General features: G+C 53.2%; 11 protein-coding genes across 11 annotated transcripts; 6 read left to right on the top strand and 5 right to left on the bottom strand.

Moving 5' to 3' along the window:
- Nucleotides 1–199: 199 nt before the first annotated feature.
- Nucleotides 200–1,959, top strand: Z519_09401 (uncharacterized protein; the record flags this gene model as incomplete). Its single annotated transcript, XM_016767124.1, has 3 exons — nt 200–212; nt 260–354; nt 409–1,959. The coding sequence occupies 3 exons, from the start codon at nt 200–202 to the stop codon at nt 1,957–1,959; spliced, it is 1,659 nt and encodes a 552-aa protein (XP_016616640.1).
- A 760-nt stretch (nt 1,960–2,719) lies between these two features.
- Z519_09400 (uncharacterized protein) lies at nt 2,720–3,948 on the top strand (the record flags this gene model as incomplete). Its single annotated transcript, XM_016767123.1, has 2 exons — nt 2,720–2,890; nt 3,025–3,948. The coding sequence occupies 2 exons, from the start codon at nt 2,720–2,722 to the stop codon at nt 3,946–3,948; spliced, it is 1,095 nt and encodes a 364-aa protein (XP_016616639.1).
- Nucleotides 3,949–4,386: 438 nt separating this feature from the next.
- Nucleotides 4,387–6,510, bottom strand: Z519_09399 (uncharacterized protein; the record flags this gene model as incomplete). The annotated part of the gene is made up of 1 exon (XM_016767122.1): nt 4,387–6,510. One exon carries the CDS (start codon nt 6,508–6,510, stop codon nt 4,387–4,389), a length of 2,124 nt encoding a protein of 707 aa, XP_016616638.1.
- Nucleotides 6,511–6,736: 226 nt separating this feature from the next.
- On the bottom strand, nt 6,737–8,074 carry Z519_09398 (uncharacterized protein; the record flags this gene model as incomplete). Its single annotated transcript, XM_016767121.1, has 3 exons — nt 6,737–7,313; nt 7,382–7,962; nt 8,024–8,074. 3 exons carry the CDS (start codon nt 8,072–8,074, stop codon nt 6,737–6,739), a joined length of 1,209 nt encoding a protein of 402 aa, XP_016616637.1.
- Nucleotides 8,075–8,579: 505 nt separating this feature from the next.
- On the top strand, nt 8,580–9,354 carry Z519_09397 (uncharacterized protein; the record flags this gene model as incomplete). Its single annotated transcript, XM_016767120.1, has 3 exons — nt 8,580–8,705; nt 8,778–9,116; nt 9,202–9,354. 3 exons carry the CDS (start codon nt 8,580–8,582, stop codon nt 9,352–9,354), a joined length of 618 nt encoding a protein of 205 aa, XP_016616636.1.
- Nucleotides 9,355–10,040: 686 nt separating this feature from the next.
- On the bottom strand, nt 10,041–11,237 carry Z519_09396 (uncharacterized protein; the record flags this gene model as incomplete). Its single annotated transcript, XM_016767119.1, has 1 exon — nt 10,041–11,237. The coding sequence occupies one exon, from the start codon at nt 11,235–11,237 to the stop codon at nt 10,041–10,043; it is 1,197 nt and encodes a 398-aa protein (XP_016616635.1).
- A 1,212-nt stretch (nt 11,238–12,449) lies between these two features.
- Nucleotides 12,450–13,704, top strand: Z519_09395 (uncharacterized protein; the record flags this gene model as incomplete). The annotated part of the gene is made up of 4 exons (XM_016767118.1): nt 12,450–12,600; nt 12,666–13,039; nt 13,090–13,168; nt 13,226–13,704. 4 exons carry the CDS (start codon nt 12,450–12,452, stop codon nt 13,702–13,704), a joined length of 1,083 nt encoding a protein of 360 aa, XP_016616634.1.
- A 1,869-nt stretch (nt 13,705–15,573) lies between these two features.
- On the top strand, nt 15,574–16,951 carry Z519_09394 (uncharacterized protein; the record flags this gene model as incomplete). The annotated part of the gene is made up of 2 exons (XM_016767117.1): nt 15,574–15,601; nt 15,663–16,951. 2 exons carry the CDS (start codon nt 15,574–15,576, stop codon nt 16,949–16,951), a joined length of 1,317 nt encoding a protein of 438 aa, XP_016616633.1.
- A 923-nt stretch (nt 16,952–17,874) lies between these two features.
- Nucleotides 17,875–19,631, bottom strand: Z519_09393 (uncharacterized protein; the record flags this gene model as incomplete). Its single annotated transcript, XM_016767116.1, has 4 exons — nt 17,875–18,765; nt 18,814–18,897; nt 18,949–19,005; nt 19,062–19,631. 4 exons carry the CDS (start codon nt 19,629–19,631, stop codon nt 17,875–17,877), a joined length of 1,602 nt encoding a protein of 533 aa, XP_016616632.1.
- Nucleotides 19,632–20,110: 479 nt separating this feature from the next.
- On the bottom strand, nt 20,111–21,103 carry Z519_09392 (uncharacterized protein; the record flags this gene model as incomplete). The annotated part of the gene is made up of 1 exon (XM_016767115.1): nt 20,111–21,103. One exon carries the CDS (start codon nt 21,101–21,103, stop codon nt 20,111–20,113), a length of 993 nt encoding a protein of 330 aa, XP_016616631.1.
- A 1,140-nt stretch (nt 21,104–22,243) lies between these two features.
- Z519_09391 (uncharacterized protein) lies at nt 22,244–23,992 on the top strand (the record flags this gene model as incomplete). Its single annotated transcript, XM_016767114.1, has 2 exons — nt 22,244–22,309; nt 22,361–23,992. 2 exons carry the CDS (start codon nt 22,244–22,246, stop codon nt 23,990–23,992), a joined length of 1,698 nt encoding a protein of 565 aa, XP_016616630.1.
- Between the last annotated feature and the right edge of the window lie 422 nt (nt 23,993–24,414).

Here is a 24,414-nt window from a genome sequence, read left to right as displayed (position 1 = left end):
GGATACCATCCCACGTTACTCGCCCGAGTAGCACCCTCGCTGATGATAATAGGCTCCCATTAGTGATGTTCGGTGTCGGGTTGAAGATGGACCGGAGAAAATCTTGGCGTAGACTGCGGTCTTTACCTTTTTTCCACATCGGATTCATGGGCCCAAGTTTCCAGTCGTGAAAGGTTTGATGCGAACATCTTCCCTAGTGATGGTCAAGTCATGTAAGCCAACCTCGGTCTCCGGATTGTCTTCAGCTGACCTCATTCAGTTTCCCGATCAAAGCGCACGCCCGTGCGGCTGCGGCACAAAATCGAAAAAGCCAGTGCGGCGAAACAGAGAAAATTACGGAAAGAAGCAAAAAAGGTTTGCTGGTGTCTCCAATTTCGCAATCTGCATTTCCTGACCTAGGGTCAACAGAATCCCCAATGGAAGTCACGGCTAAAGAAAGATCCCGGCATCCCAAACCTGTTTCCGTACAAAGAGAAGATCCTTGAGGAGCTTGAAGAGAAGAAACGGCAAAAAGCGGAGCAGGGACAGAGGTTGAAAGACGCGGCCAAGGAGAAGAAGAGGGCCGGAAAAAATGCGCCCACGAGAGAAGCCATTGAGGACGAGGATGATCTAATGGAAGAAGAGGACGAGCTCCTTGACGATGATATGGATGATGAGTACGACGATAACGCCAATGACAGTACAAACCCTCTAGCAGCTCTGGTGGCGTCAGCGCAAGCGAGAGCTGCTGAGTACGACGGCGGGGCACTAGCAGGCGACATCGGATCTCCTGCAGAGGATGAAGCCGTCTCGGAGGGAATTCAGATTTCGGAGACCATCGCCCCAGACCACCGAAACCCGGATTCATCACGGAGAGCATTTGACAAAATCTTCAAACAAGTCCTTGACGCTGCGGATGTGATACTCTACGTCCTGGACGCGAGAGATCCCGAAGGCACGAGATCCAGAGAAGTCGAACGACAGGTCATGGCTTCAGAGGGCGGTTCGAAACGACTGATCCTCGTGTTGAACAAGATTGATCTGATTCCTCCGTCCGTCTTGAAAGGCTGGCTGACCCATTTACGGCGATATTTTCCCACGATACCACTCAGAGCATCGACACCGGCATCCAACGCTCAGACCTTCGACCACAAGCAACTCACGCTGAAAGCCACCTCGGAGACGCTGCTCCGTTCGCTAAAATCATACGCCGCTTCCAAACAACTCAAACGATCCATCTCCGTTGGAGTGATAGGATACCCGAACGTGGGCAAATCGTCCGTCATAAACGCCTTAACCTCCCGGCTGAATAAGGGTGTCCAAAGCTTCGCGTGCCCAGTTGGCTCCGAGGCCGGTGTCACGACAAGCTTGAGAGAAGTAAAGATTGACAGCAAACTGAAAATCCTCGATTCGCCAGGAATCGTGTTTCCTTCGACGGTGGATGGAGAAGGGAAAGAGGACAGACAGCGAAGAAAAGCAGAGCATGAGGCGCGGCTAATTCTTCTGAATGCGCTGCCGCCGAGTCAGATCTCGGATCCTATTCCGGCAGTGAATCTTCTGCTTGAAAGACTTTCAACGTCCGAGGCTCTGTACGAGAAACTCCTGAAATATTATGGCATCGTCGCACTAGGGCCCTTTGCACGGGGAGACGAAACAACTGATTTTCTGGTCCAAGTCGCAAGGAAACGAGGCAGGTTAGGCAAAGGCGGGGTGCCCAACTTGAACTCAGCGGCGATGGCGGTGATCACAGATTGGAGAGATGGTAGGATACAGGGTTGGGTGGAACCGCCGGTGCTGAAAGTCGCCGACGATGAGGAGATGGTCGAGGGCCTGGGCGCGGACAGCGGTAGGGAGATGCCCACCGGCGTCGATCGAAAGCAGATTGTCACAGAGTGGGCGGCGGAGTTCAAGTTAGAGGGGCTTTGGGGAAACGATACGGAGGATGGGAAGGGAGATGATGCTATGCAGATCGAATCATGAATCTGATGAGCGTATGAGGTGTTTTATGGCGTTTGTATCGGAAGGACAGGATGATATCCTGTGAGGATCGCAAGGCTGTGCAACCCGAGGCTCGTGTGGCCCAGGCTGGTGAGGCTGAGCTGAGGCACCCTAGTCGCAAGATTCCCTCGCGCCCACAAACATTGTGCGGGTCGCGTTCTGGGCCATTTGACCGCGTCTGTCTCAACACCCTTTTTCCGATTGAGTATGGACCTTTTGAATTCGCGACATTTCAATATTTAGGTACGCCTTCCTTTGCACGAACGTCCCCCATCCATGACAGGTAGTGGAGACACGCCATCATTTCGGAACATTTCCTCTTCTAAATTGGAGGTATCGTGGTCGCTCTACTTTCCAGGACTTTTGTCCTTGCTACCTCGTACTTGCTCCTGCGTCACCCCTCATCCACGTATCCAAAGACACCTAGGTGGAACTATTCAAACGGATTGAAGAGGTTGGGCCCCTTGGTCGACAAATTTTCATCTTCCGGGAACTAGGTTCCCGCAATTGAGGCCGGATTGAACAGACAGCCCAGCCCACCAGTCCCTGTGGTGCAACCGCACGGACCAGAGCGGGCATTGAGCGCACTTCGCCCGACTCGAAACAACACGCCTCACCAGCCTCACATTCTTCCCGTATTAGGACGGGAGAGTCACGGCAGTCTCTTCTCTGCCGCGCCTTGTTGTCCGCCCTCTTGCGCCTTTTGTCCACCCCCAACGTATCTATCTGTCTAGCCCCAGATATGCCGCCACGAAAAAGCGGCGCCTCGATAGCTTCCGCGCCAGAGGCTAACGGCGACGTCTCCATACTGTCCAATGCAACGAACGCTACGGCTTCATCTTCTATACAGCACGCGCATGCGAAATCGTCGAGGCAATCAGGAGGAAGGCAAGATGATGGCGTGGGAATTGATGTACGTTCGTCCTTGGCGTCGCATTCCAGACTGCGCGAGAGGCGCTTAGATCCAGAGCAACCAGCCCCGCGCCCGGGGTGTCATGGAAAACAGAGTCATTGAGTTTAGACTGACAGTGTCTTTTGTTGACGCAGGATCTCCTTCTTCCCCGCTCTCTCATATCCCGCCTCTCTCGAGGTGTCCTCCCTGCGAACACCTCCCTGCAAAAAGACGCCATTCTCGCCTTAACCCGCTCCGCCACCGTCTTCATCTCCTACCTCGCCCACCACGCAAATGAACAGTCGCAACTACGACATAAGAAAACACTAGCCGTGCAGGACGTCATGGCTGCCTTGAGGGAGATTGAATTTGGGCACGTGATGGACCTTGGAGTGGTGGGGAAGGATGGCAGGACCGGCGGAAGGCTGGAGCGGGAAGTGGAGGCCTATGAGGAGATTATAGGAAGGAAAAGAAGGGGGTATAAGGAGAAACTTAAAGCTAGGGAGTCTGGCGGTGCGGAGGGCGACGACGGGGAGGTGGAAGAAGACAAGGGTGAACCAAGTAACAAGAAGATCAGGCGGATGAGCGCCGAAGAAGAGGACGAAGAGGAGAGGATGTTGGAACAGCAGCTCAACGGGACAACAACCAGTGAACCACCGGTCCCACGTCCCGAGAAGGCGAAAGGGAAGAGGAAAAGTAAAGAACAGGGCGGGATTTCGGTAGTCGTGCGGAACGGTAAGGGGAAGACGAAGCCTTATGATGCAACCCAAAAGGAAGAAGAGGTACAGTTGGTGGATGAAGACAGAGAGGCAGATCTCGAGGAAGGCGACACCGGCGCAGAGGACGATGATGAGCAGGACGAAGAGGAAGTGGAAGATGACGAGGAAGATGACGATGACGACGGGGAGGACGATGAAGACGAAGAGCAAGATGATGAGGACGATGAAGCTGCTCATCACGACGCCGACGATGACGACGATATCTACGACTCGAGACTAGTGAACGGTCGCTCAGGAGGGCGGGTAGGCCTGCTGCCCGACGGGAACGTCGAGATTGGAACCGACGACGAGAGTGATTGAGCGATTGATTGATTGATTGATTAAGCTCTCCTTGGCTCTACCTAATCGTTCCGATTCTCCCCTGTTCTGTTCTGTGCTGTTCCGGTATGTGTATGCCTGTATGCTTGATTGTGTAAAACATGCACTCAATGCCAATGGGGCGTGAAATGTAGCTACATCGCCGTCTGAGATACCTAGCATTCAAGCCCAGAGTGCTCTCTCCGTACAGAGAGGTCCATCAACGACTTGGTTTCTGAAAATGGCGTGTGTTCGTCTCTGCTACCTGGACGTACATGGGGTGTGCCTTGCCAGCCATAGACACGTCTTCTATCTGTACGGAGTCTCTAGGGGCTATGTGGACAGTTAAATGAGAGAGTGTATGATTTCCACCACAGCTACGATGTACAGTGACTACGCTACAGTCTACACTGCCACCGCACCACGCCAACGCCGCATACACTAGACCACCCCGGCAGGACCCCTGAGAATGCTTCTTCGCGCTTCCTCAATGACGCTCAGGGGCGCCAGGACGCTGTAGCTGTAATTCGAATTGGAATTGCGCCTGTATTTGGTCAGAAGAGGCGGCGAGGCTGCATTCCGCTCATGCTCATGCCCGTGTCCTTGTCCATGGTTGATGTCTGGGTCTGCGCGTTCGACGTCCTGAAAAACCACGCGGACGGCATCACGCCTCGTCTCCGCCGTCGTGTGGGCGGTTTCCTCGCGCGACGAGGAGGCTGCATCCGAGCGAGAAGACACAAGCGCGTCGTCCCATATCCAGCGCTCTTCGCCCCGGGGCCCGTCCTCAGCCCGTCTGCAGGGTACGTCGCCCTCGAGGACCCTGGTCATGAAGCGCCGCATGCAGAGGATGGCCCACTCGGCGTCCACGGAGAGGGTGGTGTGCGCGGCGCAAAGGCGCACTCGGGGACGCCTTCCCGCGCCAGCTTGGGAGGAGAGACGACGACGAGCAGGTGGATTTGTATCCTTGGTCATCATCGCCTTCGGCAGAGAACGCGGGGGAGCAACACGTGGTGGTGGCGCTATCACGGGCTCGAGACGACATCGGGCTGACCACTGGTCGGGGCCATTGCGGTGAGGAACTTGAGGACGGGGTCGAGAAACCACTGGATCCACGACCATCATCCACACATCGTCGGCCTGCTCTGCACTGTCCGGGAGACGGCCCCTCGGTGTGGAAAGGATCGGTAAGGCGATGACGCCGCGTTGACTGGGTGACGGCATGTCGAAGCCCGTTTGTTGAGTCGGTGGTGGTGACTTTGTTTGTCTTCCTGTGACTGTTTTCTCGGGTGTTGTCTTCGCATTGGAGGCTGCTTGCATCTCATCCTCAGGACGAGATTGCGGGATGGTACGCCTTGTTTCTAATCCCGCTTCTTTCTTCGACGGCGCCGACAGCACATCTTCGGCATCGATATATACGAATCCATCATCGTCATCATCACCAGCACCATCAGCAGCATCTGCATCCTCCTTCGTTTCCACTCTCAACCTCTCATCTCCCCAGCCCTCGTCCTTTTCACCCTCTGCATTTCTCTCCCGGACAAAGTCCAACACCTTCATCAGACTCTTCCACCACTGGGCCAGATCGCTCTCCAAATCAAAGATGACCGGCATCGGCGGTTCTGGACCCCACTTTGCATTCCGAGTGGCCGCTGTCTCTTTCACGTAGAAACTATCTCCGACACATAAAAGGCGGAAGTCTGAGTCGTACCATGAGAGAGAGTCCGGCGTGTGGCCGGGCGTATGAAGGATTGTCAGAGGCGTTACTATGCTGGCGGGCGGTGACGGCGAAGAGGTAGCTGCTGTGGGGGACGAGGATGAGAGAGTTGGATGCCCTAAGACGACGCGGGACATGTCCTCGGCCCATATTCCCACGTCGTATCGTGGCGCCTGGAGGTTGAGTTTGTCGCAGAGGCTATGGTTCTGGAGATTGGAGTATGGCGTGACGAACGATTTGCCGTAAGAGGACGATAGGACCGTCGTTGGAGGGCGCGCGCATCCATCAAACAAGACATTCCTGCGTACTTGATCCTTTCGATCCTCGCGCTCTGTTGCCGTCGCCGACGTGGGAGGCAATTTCCCAATGCCCATGATATGATCGTAATGACAATGCGTGGCCATGACGAGGTAGGGCATCCTGCCGCCAGGGTTGATCGTGTACTCGAGAAACGTGCGGATGTTCCAGACTTCAGGCTCAGCACGCACATCGGATCGTTTCTGCTCGCCGCTGTCCTGCGCGGGAGGAAATTGGTGGGAATTGGAACTGGGCACCTCTGTCCCGCAGCCCGTGTCGCTGAGGACGATGACTTTGCATCCTTCCAACTCGTTCTGAATCGCCTTTCCATCTCCTCGACAGCCTTTGCTGTGCTTCGGATTAGGACTGCTCGCTGTAGCGGACGCGAGAGGAACACCGCAGATCTTCGCATAGATGTGCGGGAACTCTCCGTACTTATCATGCTCGCGGATCAAATACGTGGTCGAGTTTGTCAGCCAGCTGGATTCAATCTCATAGATTGTGAACGGGCAGGAACTCGGGACATTAAGGCTTAGTAAAGTTTCTTCGCTCATCTTTTGGCGGTGTTGCTTTTTCCACAGACTGTAGGTGAGAGGAGTTTAAGATAGTTGTATATTGGGGAGTCTTGAAGCTATGGAGATGGAGGAGGGCCTTTGGTCCGATTGGTTAGGAACGGCAACAAAGGCGAACCCTCTGATGGGTCGTATATTCTGACAACCATCTCAGCTTAAGGACCGAGGTGGACTATTCTGGCTCGATAGAAGATAGATGCGCGGACACTTAGTCCTCGTCCATCCGGTCCGCTGCCAGATCCTCCTCTCCTCGAGCCAATCTGTCTTCGACGTCCTGTTTCACTCCCGCCATGAAAGCCTCCACAGCCTCTCCACCGCCCATGGGTACTCCGCCATGTCTGAGATATCCACCGTTACGTACCGGGATCTTGAAAGTCTCACTAATTATCGGAAGACCACCTTCTCTCAGTGCAACCGTCAGACTGGCCAGACTTTGCGAGAACTGTGGCGAGTGCAACACTTTTCGTAACATGGTCTTTTTAGCTTGGGTCAATGCCTCTCCCACTGCATCCTTCTCCTCAGGAGTCGAGTTCGGATTTGTCAAGGCTGACGTGTCAACCGAAGCCTGCACTAAATCCGGAAATTGATGAGGGAGGCAATCAAACAGCCGGTTCAATAATTTGTCGTCGGCGGACTCGAGCAATGGTATTGTTGACGCCGGTGTTAGCAGGTCTGCGAGCGTCGTGAATAGCTTTTCTTGGGAACCTTGTCGTTGGCTGCGTTGTTCCATGGATTGAAGAAAATTCCGAACCAAGGCACTCGCATCTAACCCACCCGCGGCCGACCTGATGTGGGAAGTCAGACAGCTGACTTCGCAACGGAAGGGAAAACGCACGACGGTGCAGGTACCTACGCTCGTCCGCCATCTGCCCCGCCCTCGCGAGACTCTTCACCTTCCTCGCGAAAATCCCCCCCTGTGGCATCAGGTCCAGCTCCTGGGCCGCCTGAAGGGTGACGATTAGGATCATGATCCGTCCCTTCCACCTCCTCCATCGGCTCCGGCCCTTCGTCGTCTGGGGAATTTTGATCCTGGGGCAAACTGGCCATTTGTTCTTGGACATCGACCTCTTCGCCCTGGAGAAGATTGTTCACGATTTGGCCCAGTTTCAAATCTCGAGCGGAGAACCATGATGGGTCACCCTGCGGATGCTGACTGCGGGATTGCAACCAGAAGAGGTATCTTTGCGAACTGGAGCTGAACTTAAGAACGTAGATTCTTCCGTTCGTCGGCGTCTTCGGATTGGATGGGTTTTCAGCGCTGGTAGGTTGATAGGGAGTGAACGACCCGTCCGTTGGAAGCATCAGCAAGTCTAGTTGCGGTTGGTCCAACGGAGCGGTCCTCGGTCGCCAGCATAAGTGGAGGAGTTCTTCTGCGTAGAGGTAGAGGTATCCTGGAGTGGGAAGAGGTTTAGCCCGTGGAGGCGAGGTGCTTGTCTGGAAAAAGATAGCAGTTAGCAAACTGGAAAGGGGAGTGATGGGAAGCCTCAACGCTTACGTCAAGCTCACAGAGCCCTGCCTTGAACGTTAGGATAGGTGAAATAGACATTGTATGGGGATGACGAAACGAAAGTGAACGCCGAAAGGTTCAGTGGCGCAGACGATGCAATATTGAAGAAGAATTTGATGGGTTGAATCCAAAGCCAAAGCTTTAAAATGCCGCTACACACTTCGGTCTTGAGATTCGAGAGGTGGTTGTACTGGCATGACCGTTTGGATAGAGGACGACAGCATATAAAGCCTGGTCGTACGAGGCCGAGCCTATGTCCCTGCAGGGTACTGTGCAGTACTGTAGGTTGGACCATGCGAACTGCGGGAACAAAAAGCTCTTGGCTGCAGTCACCAAAACGGTCACGTGATGCACATCTCCCCCAATGGCGAATTTCCATTGCACCCAAGATCGGAACCTGCATGTGCCCACGCCAAGAAATGAAATCGCACACTTTCCCGATTCTGCGCTTGGATATCGACTCTCCCACCACACAATCCGGCGAACAACACCACGAAACTCATTCTCGCATCTCCAGCCCGCGTGGTCAAGGTTGAAGGTCAAAATGTCTTCTACGGAGGCCAAGCCAGCCGTCGTCAAGAAGTTCGGATCGGGCGAGCGATCTGTGCCCCATCCCTCTCAGAAGGCCAGAAAGTGGTATCCCGCCTACGACGAGCCTCAACGCAAGAAGGTCAGTCAATGAATAATATCGGAAGATCCCTGGAGAACCCCGTTGACTGACCGGTGCACCACACAATTCTAGGCCCGCAAGTCGCTTCACCCAGCCAAACCTCGAGCCTCGCTACAACCTGGCGCCGTCCTGATCCTCCTGGCCGGTCGATTCCGCGGCAAGCGAGTCATTCTGCTCAAGAACCTCAAGGAAGGCGCGCTCCTCGTCACCGGTCCCTTCAAGATCAATGGGGTGCCTCTCCGACGAGTGAACTCCAGATACGTCATTGCCACATCCACAAAGGTCGACCTCAGCGGCCTTGACCAGTCGACACTGGACAAGATTGCCAGCCCAGAGTACTTTGCGCGGGAGAAGAAGAGCAGAAAGCAGAAGGGCGAGGAGGCGTTTCTGAAGCAGGGGGAGAAGCCCGAGGTAAGAAACAAGCAAAAGCCTGTAGTCATTCCATTTTACATCCGCAGTTCTCAAGACACTAACTGAGATTTTTCTACTTTTGCAGAAGAAGGCACCCGCCTCCGAACGCGCGGCCGACCAGAAGACCATCGACAAGCCCATACTTTCCGCAATCAAGAACGAAGAGTTCCTCGCCAGCTACTTGAAGTCCAGCTTCAGCCTGAGACACGGCCAGAAGCCCCACGAGATGGCCTTTTAGACTGGGCTGAGCACCAGGTGCAGCGCAAGCCGCCAGCCGGTCAGTCAGTCATTTGACTTGAGAGCAGAGCAGGGGGAGCCGAAAGTGGTCATGCATGTATGTATGTATGTATGGGGAGGTGGTGGGACGCAAGGAGTGCGCGTGCGTGCGTGCGTTGCTTGGGAGCGGCGGCAGAAAGATCCAACAGAGGGGAGCTGAGATAGAAAACCGAGAGCCGGGCGGGGGCGTTATGAGGTGTGCATTGCTTGCACCACAATGTCCAGGGGGAGATTTTTCCAAGCAGCACTCTACTACCCTTTCCCACACAAAGCAAGAACCAAAAAAGACCGAACCATGCTGTGACAAAGTGGGGCGGGGCCGGTTTGAGCCATGGCATGATCTTGCCGATCAATAAAAACAGAGACGGAGCTTTCATGCAATCGTGGCCGATAGTGTACGTTTCATTATCAGGACCAAGAGACCAAATACAGAGGAATGTGTCAAGCATCGAATGCAAGTAATGAATTGGCCCAAGACCAAGATGAGCTGCTACATGCGGGGTCCCCGAGAGTCCTCCATCTGTTCAATTGAAAGCGCTTGCTAACAGATCAGCTCCTCTCACTATCTCGAACGGTAACGAATCGCCAAAATTCTAACGCAAATTGGTGACACATTGAATCTCTCATAGATGGTCACAGACGTTCTCTTCAATCCTCGCTTCGATTCCTTGTCCTCCGCCGCATACCTCCTTTCATATCGTTGACCTTTCCGTTGACCTTCTTCTTTGCTCTATTCTTCATCTTCTCTATCCTTTCCGGCACATCATGCTTATCCGCCTCGGCAACCACATCGTCAATAATGTCAGCCCCAACAGACGTGCCCATAACCCAATCGCATAGGCCCCAGGGTCCAAAGTTCCCCTCTCCGCCGCATAGTAAGTGATTGTCAGTCCGACGTGCTATTCCTCCCAGTATGAAATTGGTGGGCATTGTGGAGTATCCACTGTGTGCAAATGTTTCCTCCAGCGAAATGAGAGTGAGGTAGAATATGTAGGTTAAGAGGTGAAATCGGAACAGCACCGCAGGGACGTAAGTCGGCAAGAACGAGCGGACGAGATAGGCGACCGGATGGTCGTAACTAGCGCTGAGGGGGAAAGGCGCCGAGATGGTGGCAAGGGCGTGGTACCAGTCTCGATGTGCCCTGCTCAGGGAAACGGTATGTTGCCAGTCGTGCAGTATATATCTGTGCAGGATGTACGCAATGATTTCGCGGAGGAGATAACCCCGTGCGAGATCCTTGAGAATACCCCATGGCAAAGGCAGGGTTGTCGTCACTCGCAATGCAGAGCGCCAAAAAAGGACGCGTGTAAAGAGGAGCTCCACTAGGGCTTGGACCAGAACCCCCAGGAGGATGTTGAAGGTCGACCAGCCCAGTAGGCGCAACAGAGCTAGTGTTCTTTTTCGATTGGCGTTCTTGAACGGCAATGCAGAGTCGCCCAATGCTTTGAGGTTTTCGGCTATAGAGGGAACGAGGGCGTCAAAACCCAAGAAGAACAGTGAAGGGGCGATGTAGAATAAAACCCGAACCGCCAGACTCGCGACGATCTCAACTCGGAGCGGAGGGTGTGAGAGGACCAGGGTCGACCAGGTCAAGTAAAAGAACAAGAGATTGAGGGATGTCGAGTATGAGGACATGGTGGGTATCAGGAGGAAAGAGAGCATTGGCAGTCCAATGAGTGCGTCCGTCATGGTGCGCAAAGCCGTGTATGTCGACAAGAAGGGCGAGATCGCATAGCTGTAGAGAGTTTGGGCGAAGGAAGGAGGAGGAGGGCAGGAAATGGCATCGGGGAGGTAGGACGCCCATGAGTGAGGCAAATAGCAGGCCGGATTGTAGGAGGATGCCATTGAGGGCGACGTTGGATGAGGTTGGAAGAGGAGGAGTTGTGGAGTTCAGGTCATTGAATCAGCCTCCTGTCCATTGTTGATACAAGACAGATAATAGCAAAAACTAGACTGCACAGCGCAGTGGGTGGCAGAGAAAGCGCAGGCAGCATGTTGGTGGACTGGACCATTGTTTGACGACGTCATAGGGGGATCTACCGACGCGCCGAGTACGATGCACGTGACTCTGGGGTATCCCGTCGAGCCGGCTGCCCAGCCACACATTCCTCGCTGATCAAAATCCTGCATTCCACCTCTGTATCCTGTACCACCGCACTCGACAGACATCCGGCGGATCTACGAGGAAGACCCCAACCTTCGTCGTGGGATACATCGTTGGGGCATGGGGCGCAATCCATTAACCCCACGTTCAAGATCAGCGACACAAAGTGCTAGCATGTGTCAGTTTTCATTGCCACCAGCCCCTATTTCCCTTCCCTCTCGCCATGAATCCGGGCCATGAGGTCGCCGAAAGAAGAGCGCTTGGGGTTTTTTCCCACCCTAGGATCGAGTTAAGATCAATCCAGCAGGAGAAAATAGTGCCCTCAGCCAGAATCTGGAACCCGTTTCAAGTGCCAGTGTTCCACTCCTATTGACAGCTTTCTCATCCTGGATTTCTTTTCGGTCATCGCTTGACCGGCCAGCCGAAGTCTGTCAAAGCCCTTGCAAAGTGATAATCGAGCTTTGACAGAAACCTTAAATTCAGCCCCCCTGAGTCCAGTCGAGCAACCGATAGCAGCTGTCACGAAGGCCCTGGGGCCCCCAAGGATGCGGTTTTAGTCAAGATTGACTCTCACAATTAGCCAGATGCGGGGTTTGCATTATGCAGAGCTACCAAAGCAGAGCACGGGACCAGGTAGGTACCCAGGGAGTCAGTTGAGTCAGAGAATAGCGGGCATCCCGCAGACAACCAGCTCATCTGTTTGGATGGCTTTTGCTCTGGAAAGGCACTTGGTGTGACCTTCGCTGTTCTGTGACGCCACCACTTGTGTGTGGGATCGCCGCCTAAAGTGTTGTGTAACCAGTCGCCATCTGTGCTCGCTGGATTACAAGGCCCGTCCGCTCGTGGGACCAAATTAGCTGAGAGGGTTACTCCGTTGAATAAAAAGGTTCTTGTGCCGACGAGAGTAGTAGAGTCCATCGCGAAGGCCTACCAGTATTGTTCGTATCTGCACAATGGCCGAGAACAGCATTCCTAAGACCCAGACGGCTGCAATAGTCCGGAGGCAAGGCGGCCCCGTTGAATTCGATGACGGTTACCCAGTCACTCTGCCCGGGGAAGACGAGATCTTGGTCAAGGTCTTGTACACTGGTGTCTGCCAAAGTGGTTGGTCAAGCAAACCTTTTCGTTCGGTATTTGATAAGCTTAGGGCCTCGCTCTGATTGGCACAGATCTCCATACCAAAGCCGGAACTGCTACTGGTGCTGATGGTCTCCCTATTACGAACATTAAACTGCCTCATGTAGGCGGACACGAAGGAGTTGGGCGAGTTGTCGCATTTGGTCCCAACTTGTCTCCGAATGAGAGGCTTCAGCTAGGCACTCTGGTGGGCATCCGCTTTGCTTCGCGTGTATGCCACCAATGTGAGTACTGTACTTCTGGCCGCGACCAGCACTGCACCAGCGCAACAAATCATTTGCACCATGAAGATGGCAGTTTCCAGCAATACTGTGTGCTCGACACCAAGTTTTTGACGGAGTTGCCTCAAGACATTGATCCAAAGGTCGCTGGTCCTGCTCTCTGTGCTGGGGTGACTGCATACAAGGTGAATCCCACCCATTTCCAATAGAACATAAGAGGTGCTGATTATATGAGGCCGTCAAAAACGCAAGTTTGAAACAAGGAGAATGGCTCACAGTCATCGGAGCGGGTGGCGGGTTGGGCCACTTCGCAGGTACGGCCATCGCTTGCTCGTCGCCTGCAGCGAGAGTCGGCTGACAGAGCTCAACAGTGCAATACGGCCTTGCTCTAGGTGCCAGAGTGGTCGGGGTCGACGCAGGGACCGCGAAGCAGCAATTTGTGGAGTCTCTCGGGGCCAGGTATGTCGACTTCTCAAGGTGCAAGGACCTGCCAGAGGAGATCGTGAACATTACTGGCGGGGGCGCACATGCCGTTGTCGTCACAAGCGGCCACCCTCTTGCCTTCAGAGGGCTGGCTGATATGATCAGGATTGGTGGGTCTTTATGCATGGTGGGAATACCTCCTGGGGACGTGCGTCTCGACACCCCGGTGGCTACCATCATCATCCGAGGACTCAAGATCCAAGGCAATCTCGTAGGATCCTTGAAAGAAACACTCGAGGCCGTGGAATTTGTTCGGAACGGCAAAGTCAAACCGCATATCCAAGTGCGACCTTTCAGGGACCTGCCAGAGGTGTATCAGCTCCTTGAAAAGGGAGATGTGCCTGGCCGGGTCGTGCTGGAGCTGTAGCGCCGAGCAATACACCATTATGAATGCAGGCGAATGGGGCTGGAAAGGTAGTGGGCCCTACCTGTGGTGGTCATTGGTGTTGCTTCTTAAGGACGAATCGCTGTAAAGGCTGTGTGAAGGCATAGTCTGTCAACGAAGCCCCTAGACTGGATCTGGCACAATGGTTCGCAGGCAGTTCGCATAGATCTTCTGCCAAAAGATGATCCGTAGACGGGAAATGCAATGCAATGCGACGCACAGGTCAGGATGCAGAGATACTGAACACATCTCATTCCAACCTCGACTGTGGGTGCGTGCGATGCCAGCCACAGAGACTCGGTAAACCGCGAGACTCAAGGAACATCCTAGGGCACGGTGATGTCAGTATGCACGACATCCAACCTTTAGTAAATGTCTAGGCCGTGTCTGAGAAGTGTTACCCAATGATATGCTGCCGCGCGCAACATACCAATCTGGATCCTGGGGGCGGGGACGCCAGTTTTTTGGTCTGAACTGGCTATCTCGCTGGGTTCCTGCAGCATGGTCAGAGCGTCTGCGTCGCCAGCATCTTGGCATTCATGCCACGGTCGCTCATCTCGACCCAGTTTGGCTGTTGTGGCAGTTGGGGCACATACCGACTTGACCAAGCCCGGGAGCGTTTGGGTGTGCCGCATCCCCACCGCGCCATCATCCCTTGCACAACCCCAGGTTGGTGCCACCATTGGCTGAATGAAAAAGACAAAAGAAGCCTTCCCAAAGTCATCCGGGTCATCCCAAAGCCGGACCTAAGTCCAGGGTCTCGTAATGCAGGTTTGACTGCTGGGCATGGCTCAACTAGATCATGGGCACCAATCCCCAACAAACAAACCGAATTTCTCTTTTTGCCGAAGTGGCATGCTGCCCAGAGGTTCGCGGCTCATTGACGGGTTCGCATTTGAGGTCGACTCCACTTTGGAATGCACCTGTCAATTGGAGACAGGGATGTTCACTTGTAGCACTCTACCTCGTCTCACTCAAGGTGGCTGCATACGTCCCCATGTTGACAGACTTGACAACCTCCAAGGTGCTCTCTGGCATGCAAGCACTTTAAGTGATAATCCAATCGATAGTGACCAGTGTTCTCTTATCGTGAATCGTTTACCTTGGTGTCAAGCATCATGCAAGGCTATCGCGAACAGGTCTTGAATGCGCATGACCAGCCTTCTGAATCATGACCTTCGAGGAGTAAAGATGGGCGAATCGGGATCCTCTTTCATCTGTGCCTCTCGCCGAAATCTGTGATCTGGAACCAGTCAATCCCCCTTCCCGCGCACAAGACTTTCATTTCTAGACTTCCGGCTTTTGCCGCCCGTTGAGCGTATGAACGTGGCCAGGCTTCCTATAGGTGGTTTATCCTTCATCCAAGGGCAAGAATCTCGTAAGCCTGATCTAGCACTCCTGCGTCGATCATAGGAGGCTGTCAAGGCCGTTTGATTTGTGCTTCAACTTCCGAGAGGTCCATCGAACAAGCACCCCTTGCCGCTGTACCGAACAGTAGAAGCCGATCCTGTACTGGCTATCCAAGTCGGGTTCGCCTGTGTCTGGATGATCCCTTTTTCAGGAATTCGGAGTCGACAAATCTGGCTTCGACTAACTGAAACTCCCATGTTCCCAGTGGCCTAAGCTCGTCGATTCACGCTGAGTGGAGTCGCGCAGCCACACCGTCGCGAACCATTCGGTTGAAAACACATTCCTTCGCCTTGCATTCTGTTCAAGACATACGCGCACCGTGTGTCGATGTCAAACGAGACACATAGGCCTTTTTATTCTCACGCTCCCCTAGCTCTCCGACATCCCTCCTCAACAAACCTTTCCATTGAGTTGAAGTTGATGATAGTTCAAATGCAGAAAATGTCCCTCGATTGCCAAAACGAAACCAGTGAGTATCACTTGGGTGTCCTGATTCAATGGGGAATCAGCATGTTGACTCCGGTGTCCAGTGTATCAGCCGATCCCAAAGGTGGAAGAACGCGCTTTCGAGATGTTACCTCAGCTGGATCAACCAGAGATTGACAGAGATTCCTCGTTGGAGCTCATGGGCCAATGTCCCTCTCTCTCGTCCAGTTTCTTCTCCTCAGACGCATCCAGCACGAACTCTGGTGGCCTACGTCGGCCGTCCCTCGCATCTTCCACTTATTCGGCCTCGCCCGAGGCATTCTGGACTCCTTCAGCAACGGCAGCGAGCCCTACAACCCCCATTATGCTGGATCCCGGTACACACCTGACTTCCAAACAATACATGAATCCCTCGGCTTACCTTACCGGCGGTCACCATATGTTCCATCAAGTGCAAGATGAAGAACGGGGTCTTCATAGATCCATGTGGGAGACGCCCGGATGTTCTGGTCTTTCTCTGCTAAATGGTACGCATGAGTTGCTCCTGACGGAAGCTAGCCGTCCATTATACCACGCAGACATCCACGGTTTGAGCCACGGCAACACAAATCCAGCGCTGACAAAATCAATATTTACTGGGCCCTCGAGTTCTGAGTCGGGTGCGATGATCAGGGTAACGGATGACGATATGTTTGCCTGGAGATCTGCAGCCATTCATCCGCCTGCAGAGACAATAGAACCAAGTGTTGCCTTTCATGGAACCTTGGTCAGCTCTCCAAGTTACAAGATTGAGCCATCCACACCTCTAAAACTGCACATAACTCCATCGGCAATCTTGAGCAGTAGTCCGCTATCGATGATCTCCCCGCGCGTGCTGCCATCACAGCATGACGTCGAGGAGTTATCATATGGCTCGTTGCAGCAGGCTTTCGGTGAAGCCAAAAATCGACGACCAAACACTGACCGGCTACATCGGCGCCATTATGAGCGAAAGCGTCCTGTTGTTTCGTCCTCGAAGCCCAAGGCAACTCCGCCCAAGTCCGGTATCAACTGTGAGCTGGTCATCGCACAAAATGAATTTGCCTGCAGCTATCCGGGATGTATCGACAAACATACGGGAAAACAGAAGCGATTCAAAAGACAGGAGCACAAGAAGCGACACGAAAAGACTGTACACGAAAAGTCTACGCATACAACATATCGATGTTGGGTTCCCGAATGCAATAGACCGTTCTCCAGAACAGACAACTTGAAAAGTCATTTGAGAAATACTCACTCCAAAAGGCCGGGGGTTCGAGGAAATCGATATGTTGCCACACTGGACAAGAACAGCGAGTTCTATGATCCAGATTGGGTGGGTGAGCTCGACAAAAATGGGTATCCGATCCATTAACATCGCCTCCGGCTGCCAGACTCATGTTGGCCATGCCCACTTCGACGTGTCAGAGCTGTGTGATGGTACTTCTGGTTCCCCAGGGGAAAAATCGGACCGACGCGATTGAGCAGACCTTCCGCTCCTGTTTCAGGTATTTTCTCCTGACATGTGCGATTGAAAATAATCCTTTGCTTAGCTGCATCAATGGTGAAAAACTTGTGCGAAAAACTTATCTCGTGTTGAAAAGTTAGGGATCTCAAAGTTTTCGAAGTCGGCATCGTGAACTTGCACTTGTATGAGTACTGGGAGGGAAAGCGTGCATGCAACTGGGACCAGTACTTCGATTTCAGTGCTGCATTGGGCGACTAGGGGAGAAGGATACCTTTGCTTGAAGACGACCTGTAAAATAGCAGATACCCATCCAAGGAAGCGGGAAACCCAGCAATAGATGGGAGTGAAAGACTGGTGGCCTAGTACCAGTACGTAGGAAAGCATTTGGTTGAAAAGTTGAAGCTGAAAGTGAGACGAAGGTGACAGACAGATTTCACAAGTAGACCGTGACACGCGCCAAGCTCTTTTCGCGGCTGAGTCGCTTCTTTTGGTGGCCTGCAAGGGGGAGGCATATGTACCGCCACCATGGCAAGAAGTACTGAGCAGAGGGCAGAGTATGGAGTATCCTCTAAGTAGACTTGATCCCTGCATGCTATCTACATAGTACCTAGGTTCACTTTCCATTGTAGACAAGAATAAACCATAAATGCACATGCCGAGCTCAATTTATTCCCGGTAGCCCATCCATCTGTCTCACTTGGACTTGGTCCAGCTCTTGCTTGAGATAATACACTGCTTGGCTTACTGGAGGTAGCCAGATACTAACGAGCACCGGTGAGCTTCATCCTTTCTCGCACCCTGCGAAGAAGACCAGCTCCCATTATGCGCACCTAGAGACCGTGCCGCTTGCACCCCTTCTGCCAAAGTCGGGTAGTACTCTCCGACCAAGCACCACACAGGGCTCTAGAGAGCTTCTCACAACCACCCATGGCTGGAGGGGTCTCGGACTCGCTTTTTTGTTCTCGAACCATGGCTTCTCTTTCAAGATGTGATTGGATGGATGTTTGTCCCCGTAGTGAACCAAATGAGATGTCTGATATCGTTGGACTGGAGTTCTTCGGTCCGGAGTGAGGGAAAAATCTCTGTTTCTGCTCGACTGCCTCGTCTTGTTGTGAGGATCCAGAGAGTTCTGCCACTTCGAATCTCCTAGGGGTGTAGAGTGGGACCTTTTTGTACCCGGGTATGTCCCCGAGGCCGATTTCGACTTCTGGAGGTAAGTTCAAGGATAGATTTGCATGACTATCTTGACTGCTCCGGATGGAAGCTCCTTTGGACACGGGCCGTGCTGTGGAGGCTCCTGATGGGCGCTTCCTCGAGTCATAACCATTAAAAATATAATCAGAACGCGAGATAGGTGTGTCCATGTATACAACTGGTCTCCGCGGAGGGGCTATGGTAGTGCTTGAAGAAGATATCGACCCCGCGTGGGTGGCAGGACGAGACGCCGACAGTGATGTCCGGCTGATGCTGGGAGTGTAGCTGTGTCTGGCTGATCCACTAGACAAGCTAGGTCGACTGACTCGTCGGCTTCCAAAAGCACGGCTCCGCATCTCATCGACGCTCCCGACGGAGGAAGCCCTCGTGACAGTTTGTCGAGAGGAGACCTTCAATGGGCGTGGAACACGGAGCAAGCGGTCTTCAGCGATAGGAATCGAGTTGACCGTTGATGTTGAGGCTGCGTGACCATAGACAGGAGCCATTCTGAAATGACGTGGTAGTCGCTGCCTCAGTCAGCACATAGCAAAAGGAAAGAGGGTGGGCAGACAGACCTTGGGGTTGCCCGAACACAAGGGCGGTAGAGTACGGTCTTTATTTGTAGCTTCATGAAGATCTTCGCGAATGAAAGAGGATATCTCGAAACGTCGTTAGGTGCCAACTATCCAGGCTGTCGCTCAAAGTCGTACCTTTGCCATCTCTCCAGGGCATGACCCTGATACCTTGATTTTGCACTCGTAATCCATCTGCTCAGCATGGTCAGCGGAAGCTGGAAAATCGAGTTATTAGCTTGGGGGTGTACCACAGGCGTGTTTGATTTGCTCTCATCGAAATCTTCCGTATTTGACGATGTGCCCGTTGTCTGAACGCAGAGTTCAGTGGTAAGTTCCAACTGCGGCAGCGTCGGCTCTGGAAGAGGCTGCGAGAGAGTGGTTGGAGTTGGCAGTGTTTCTAGCGATCGTTTGCGTGTGAATAAGCCATTTGGTATATTCTTCAACCTCTTTGTCATTCTCTTGAGACGGTCACTGTTTTCTCCCCACATGCCACCAAACGCCATTCTGATGACAAGCTTGCGGGATAGTGCCTCTTTGCGGCTACCCTCTCTGGGCGTATTGGCCAGGATGGCCTGATCGTCGAGAGACAGTCTTGTGGAGGTGATTTCGTCGACTGAAAGCTCAGGATTACTGGTCTCAGCGGCAGCAGAAGTTCGGAGGATTCGTGGCCACAACTCCCCAGGTATCCCGTCGAGAGGAGTAGTAGGTATGCTACTGGCCCTGGAGTTGATCGAAGTTCTGGTAGACAGGACTGGCCGAACTCGAGGAGGTGAGCAGGTGTTTGTGTCTACCGTTCTTAAAGGCGAGGCAGATGCCATTCTCTTTGTAATGGGGCCTCTGCCTTTGCCTACATGCCCACTTGGTGATCCGCAACGGGGAGGGGCGAAGGATGGAGCTGGAAGCCGGGGACTTGGGTGATGCATCCTGGGGCCAGGAAAAGGACAGCCGCTCTCCATGAGGGCTGCTAAACCACAAGGTAGCTCGGCTCAGCGAATGCACGTAGTCGATAGCAATGGGATGTGATTCATCAAAGAAGGACCGGTGGGGGGTCAGACAGTCAGAGAACAGACAACAGTGGTCACTGTCCGCGGCAAAACAACTGAAAAGCACGAAGATGTGAGCGCCGAGCCTCAAGAGGCGTGAGTCTCACATGTCCAACCAAGGCCACTTAAGTGGAAGCAGCGCAAAGGCCAGAGCAACCATGACCGACAGGGGCTGGCAGAGCGAACTGCGACCCGTATCTGAGAAGAGGGATCTACTCCAGGGTTCAGCCTTGGGCAGGCGCGGGAGTAGCTCCTTAACGGCCTTTCGTTCTCGCCAACCTCGCTTCGGCTTCCCGGCGCTCTTCGACTTGCTTCAGGAAGTCCATTCTTGTCAGATAGCCCTCTTTTGCCTTTGCGTGGGTATCCAACTCCTCCTGAAGGCCCTCCGTATCAACATGCTCGGCCCAATCCATCTTACTCTTCTCAACAACATTGAGCTTAGGACCTTTGAACTGGGTTGCTTGCGTTGCTGTGGAAGTCCAAGACCCCTTGAATGCGCCAGCATTATTGAAATTGGGATCAAAGCGGGAGATCTTGCGAAGCGGTCGATTCACGACTTTGCCATCAGCTGATAGGCACCCAGACTTTGAGGACTCTTGCTGAGATAACCACAGCCGCGCCTCTGCCGATGACTTGGGAACCGTCTTTTCCTCCACGTGAATCTCACCTGCGAACTTGTATGTCCGCTTAATCGTGATGGTCTCTTCACCATCGACGACAGGCACATTCTCTTTGTCGATGTCTTCTTTCACAGAACCAACATCGCGAGACCTCACCGTCTGGTCGCCGGCGTCACCCTCTACGCGTGGAGGAGGAAGTGGACCCGGCCGGTTCATCTCCTCCCATATCTTGTTGACATCAAGAGTGCTCCCCTTGCTTGATGCCAGTCTGTTCCTGCTTCTTTCTTCCTCTTCCTTCGTCCGCATAGTGCGGGTCCGGGCTCGCCACCCTTCTGAGTCATCTCCGCTATGCTCATCTCTCTTTCCTTTCCTTCGCGCCTTCTTTTGTTCGCGAATGGTGGCCTCATCACCTGAGTCGAGTTCTGTAGTCAACTCTCCCTGAGTCCGCGACTTTTCGGTCTTCTGCCGTTTGCGAGGTCGACGGGACGCACCGTCGGCATTTCGATCAGCGTCATCGGACGAAGAGGACAGGGCTTCGGGATCCGAGCCATCGCCTTCAAAGTCACTGTCAGCCTCTTCGTCGTAATCTTCTTCCAGGTTCATGTCGTGATCCTGTGGATCTGTCATGGCCAGGGCGCTTGAAGGGGGTTGAGGGCTGGAGGAAGTAACGCGTGGAGGCAGAGAGCCAAAACCAGGCTGGAAAGAATTACTCGGGCAAAGAGTCGAAGTTTGGATGATCAAGATGGACACACCTCGGACAAACCAATCACCGTTTATCCGATGTTTATCCGATGCATGATCTCGCCAATAAGCGAGATATGCTTGGCGCCCAGGCAGCGAGGCGGCAAGGCGGTGAGTCCCGCGTTGGTGACACTCTTGGACTTCATCCCTTTACCATCTCCTTTGCATGCCATGACCAAAGACGAGAGCCAGTCCATCCACAATTAGCCTCATGCCAGGCGAGATGTTCGTATTTGCGAACCTCTCTTCAATGACGTGGACTAGGAGATTCTGGTGGCTAACCGAAGCTCTTGGCTATGTAGTGGCATCCTGTCTCTATATGGACAAAGCATTTTGCGACTTGTCTCCAGCATACGGACTCCTTTCCATTAAAGCCATTGTCTCCATTCTCCTCCGATGAGGACTTCCTTCTGGTTTCTTTTGAGGGTCTATGTTTGGTATTTATTGACCAACAGAGTAACACTGGATGTGAAGACGTGTGTTGTTCTTAGCCTCTCATGACCTGAGTCGGCTCCTTCTCCTCCCACCCTTTTTGCTTCCTCACATTACCATTTCATCCATCTATTGATCAAGAGCAAACTTTACGAACTCTCCGTGCCCCTTTCTGCTTGATCCTTCGCACCTCGCAGACAGATGACACATTTGGTAAGGCTGCCATCTCTCTCGGCCGTAACCGTACCTGCAAGGCTGTCACCATGGCAGCCTCGCGCATCATACCCTTTTCGGTCGCTGGCAGATCATGCAGGTCGATGCTAACAAGCTTCGTTGATATCAAAGATCTTACGTCCTTAATTGGTAAGGGACGGAGGGACTCAAAGCAGAACGCCGCGGTTGGGGTATAGAACAGAAATCTATAAGAAAAAGAGGCGAAAGTCATACGAAGCAGAGTATGTCAGGGTATACTATACTATGATTCACAGCAGAAAGGGCATCTCATTAAACCCATTTTGCTCCAGGACCAGACGTAGTGGCACCAAAAGACAATCAATCAGATCCCTCTCCAATCTTGGATTTACCAGTACAAAAATGGGAAATCCAGGTGCGAAGCCGACCACCACCGTACACTACCATGATTGGCCAAATACTCTGGGGGTAAGCATATCTATCTGCCCTAAGGACATCCCTGACGAGGACCATCTCTAGTTCGATGCAAAATATGAGGAGAAGACCCCGGTTGAGTTAAGGGTGGAAGGCATCATTCCGGCTTACACTGCGGGCACTCTGTTTCGTACAGGCCTTGGGCCAAGGTCAATCCATACGTCGAAGGACACTGAGTTCAAGGTCAATCATTGGTTCGACAACTTCTCCCAGGTCCATCGTTTCCAGATACACGCACCCCAGCCAGATTCGAAAGTGCGAGTCACGTACAACTCTCGCTTGGTCAGCGATGGACTTATTGAAAAGATCCAGAAGACGGGAAAGTTGGATGAATTCACATTCGCCGCGAAGTACGATCCCTGCAAATCCTTCTTTCAAAAAGTACAGGCGGTCTTTCAACCCTCAGCTCCTCGAGCAAAGCCGAACGAGCTCAACGCTGCAGTAACCATGTCGGTGAACTTTCCCGGCTTGACAAGAGATGGCCATAGAGCAAAAGGTCCTCGAGGCCCCAGCCAAGCTATGACTCTATGCAATAAAACCGATGCCAATGTTTTCCAATTTCTCGAACCGGAAACCCTGGAACCCGTGGGCGTCGCGCACCAGACCATTCTTCATCCTGACCTCAAAGGTGTTGGCAGCGGAGCACATGCCAAATCAGACCCTGCTACAGGGGATGTGTTCAACTACAACCTCGACTTTGGTCGTACCGGGACGTATCGCCTGTGGCGCGCTTCCGCATCTACAGGAAAGACGTCCATTTTGGCTACATTTCACCACACTCCAGCGTACCTTCATTCCCTCTTTCTGACCAAGAACTACGTGATTTTGTGCGTGTGGAACTCATTTTACAAAGCCGGAGGCGCGTCTATTCTCTGGAATCGAAATCTTCTGGATGCTATGGTGTGGGACGACAAGCGTCCCACTACCTGGTTCGTGGTTGACAAGCGGTCGCTAGAAGAGGGCGGCAAGGGCGTCATCGCCAAATATATTTCCGACGCGTTTTACTCTTTCCACACAATCAACGCGTACGAGGAGCCGTCGAAGACCCATCAAGGTGCGGTTGACATCGTGTGCGACCTAGCCGCCTATGAGAGTATGGATGTTCTCCACCACTTCTATCTAGACAACCTGATGAGCCATCTTCCCCAGGCGCACGCGTATGCAGATTCATTGAGTCCCAGCTCACGTCCGAACTACCGCAGATATCGCCTGCCGGGCATACCGTCGACACCAAAACCCGGGCAAGCAAAGGCCAGTCTGGAGTATGAGAGCACGAAGGCCGACGCATTCGAGCTTCCTATCATCAACCCGAAAATGGTGACGAGAAAGCACCGGTACATGTACGGAATCACCGACACTGGAAAATCTACCTTCGTCGACGGCCTTGTCAAGTACGACGCCGAGACACATGCAACAGTACGATGGAGTGTCCATGGCCAAAGCCCCGGCGAGCCCATATTCGTGGCAGACCCTCAATCTGAGGATGAGGACGGCGGGGTCCTGTTGTCGGTGGTCCTCGATGGGCCGGGAGGGAAGAGCTATCTGCTTGTACTCGATGCAAAGACGATGACGGAGATCGGGCGTGCACACGTCGACGGGGTGATTGGATTTGGGTTCCATGGGCTGCATGTGAGTTCCAGAGAGCCAGTTGGCAGGTTCAACGGAATGCATTTGTAGCCGTGGCGATTGGCATGGATCAAACAAGGATGCACCTACTCGCTACGTAGATGTGCAATTAGAGTGATTTTCTCATAAAGTGACTACCTTCCAGCATTGGCGTTGCGGAAGCAGTTCCCGAACGGTAGCTTGGTCCCAGCCAGGGTTGCGGCATCGAGAAAGCTTGGATGATGCTGTGGTTGGTATTGACTTGGTGGCGGGCATGACGTTGGTGTGGCTGGACGGAGCTTTGACGTATGGGAGACAATGGAGCAGAGCTGCACCAACACCAGCTTTTTCAGTTCAAACACACCACCACCTTCTGATCTGTGATAGGTTTGCGAGTCTCTTGTCGCGCTCCTTGTTCGTTTCCATCATGCTTCGCATCTAGTTCCTGGCCATTCCATTCTTTTCTTTCCCTCTTCCTTTGTGCCTGCGCGTTC

This window comes from Cladophialophora bantiana (assembly GCF_000835475.1).
Source record: "Cladophialophora bantiana CBS 173.52 unplaced genomic scaffold supercont1.15, whole genome shotgun sequence".
NCBI lineage: Eukaryota > Fungi > Ascomycota > Eurotiomycetes > Chaetothyriales > Herpotrichiellaceae > Cladophialophora > Cladophialophora bantiana.
The sequence above is the reverse complement of the archived record's forward strand: the minus strand, read 5'-3'. Positions and strand labels throughout refer to the sequence as shown.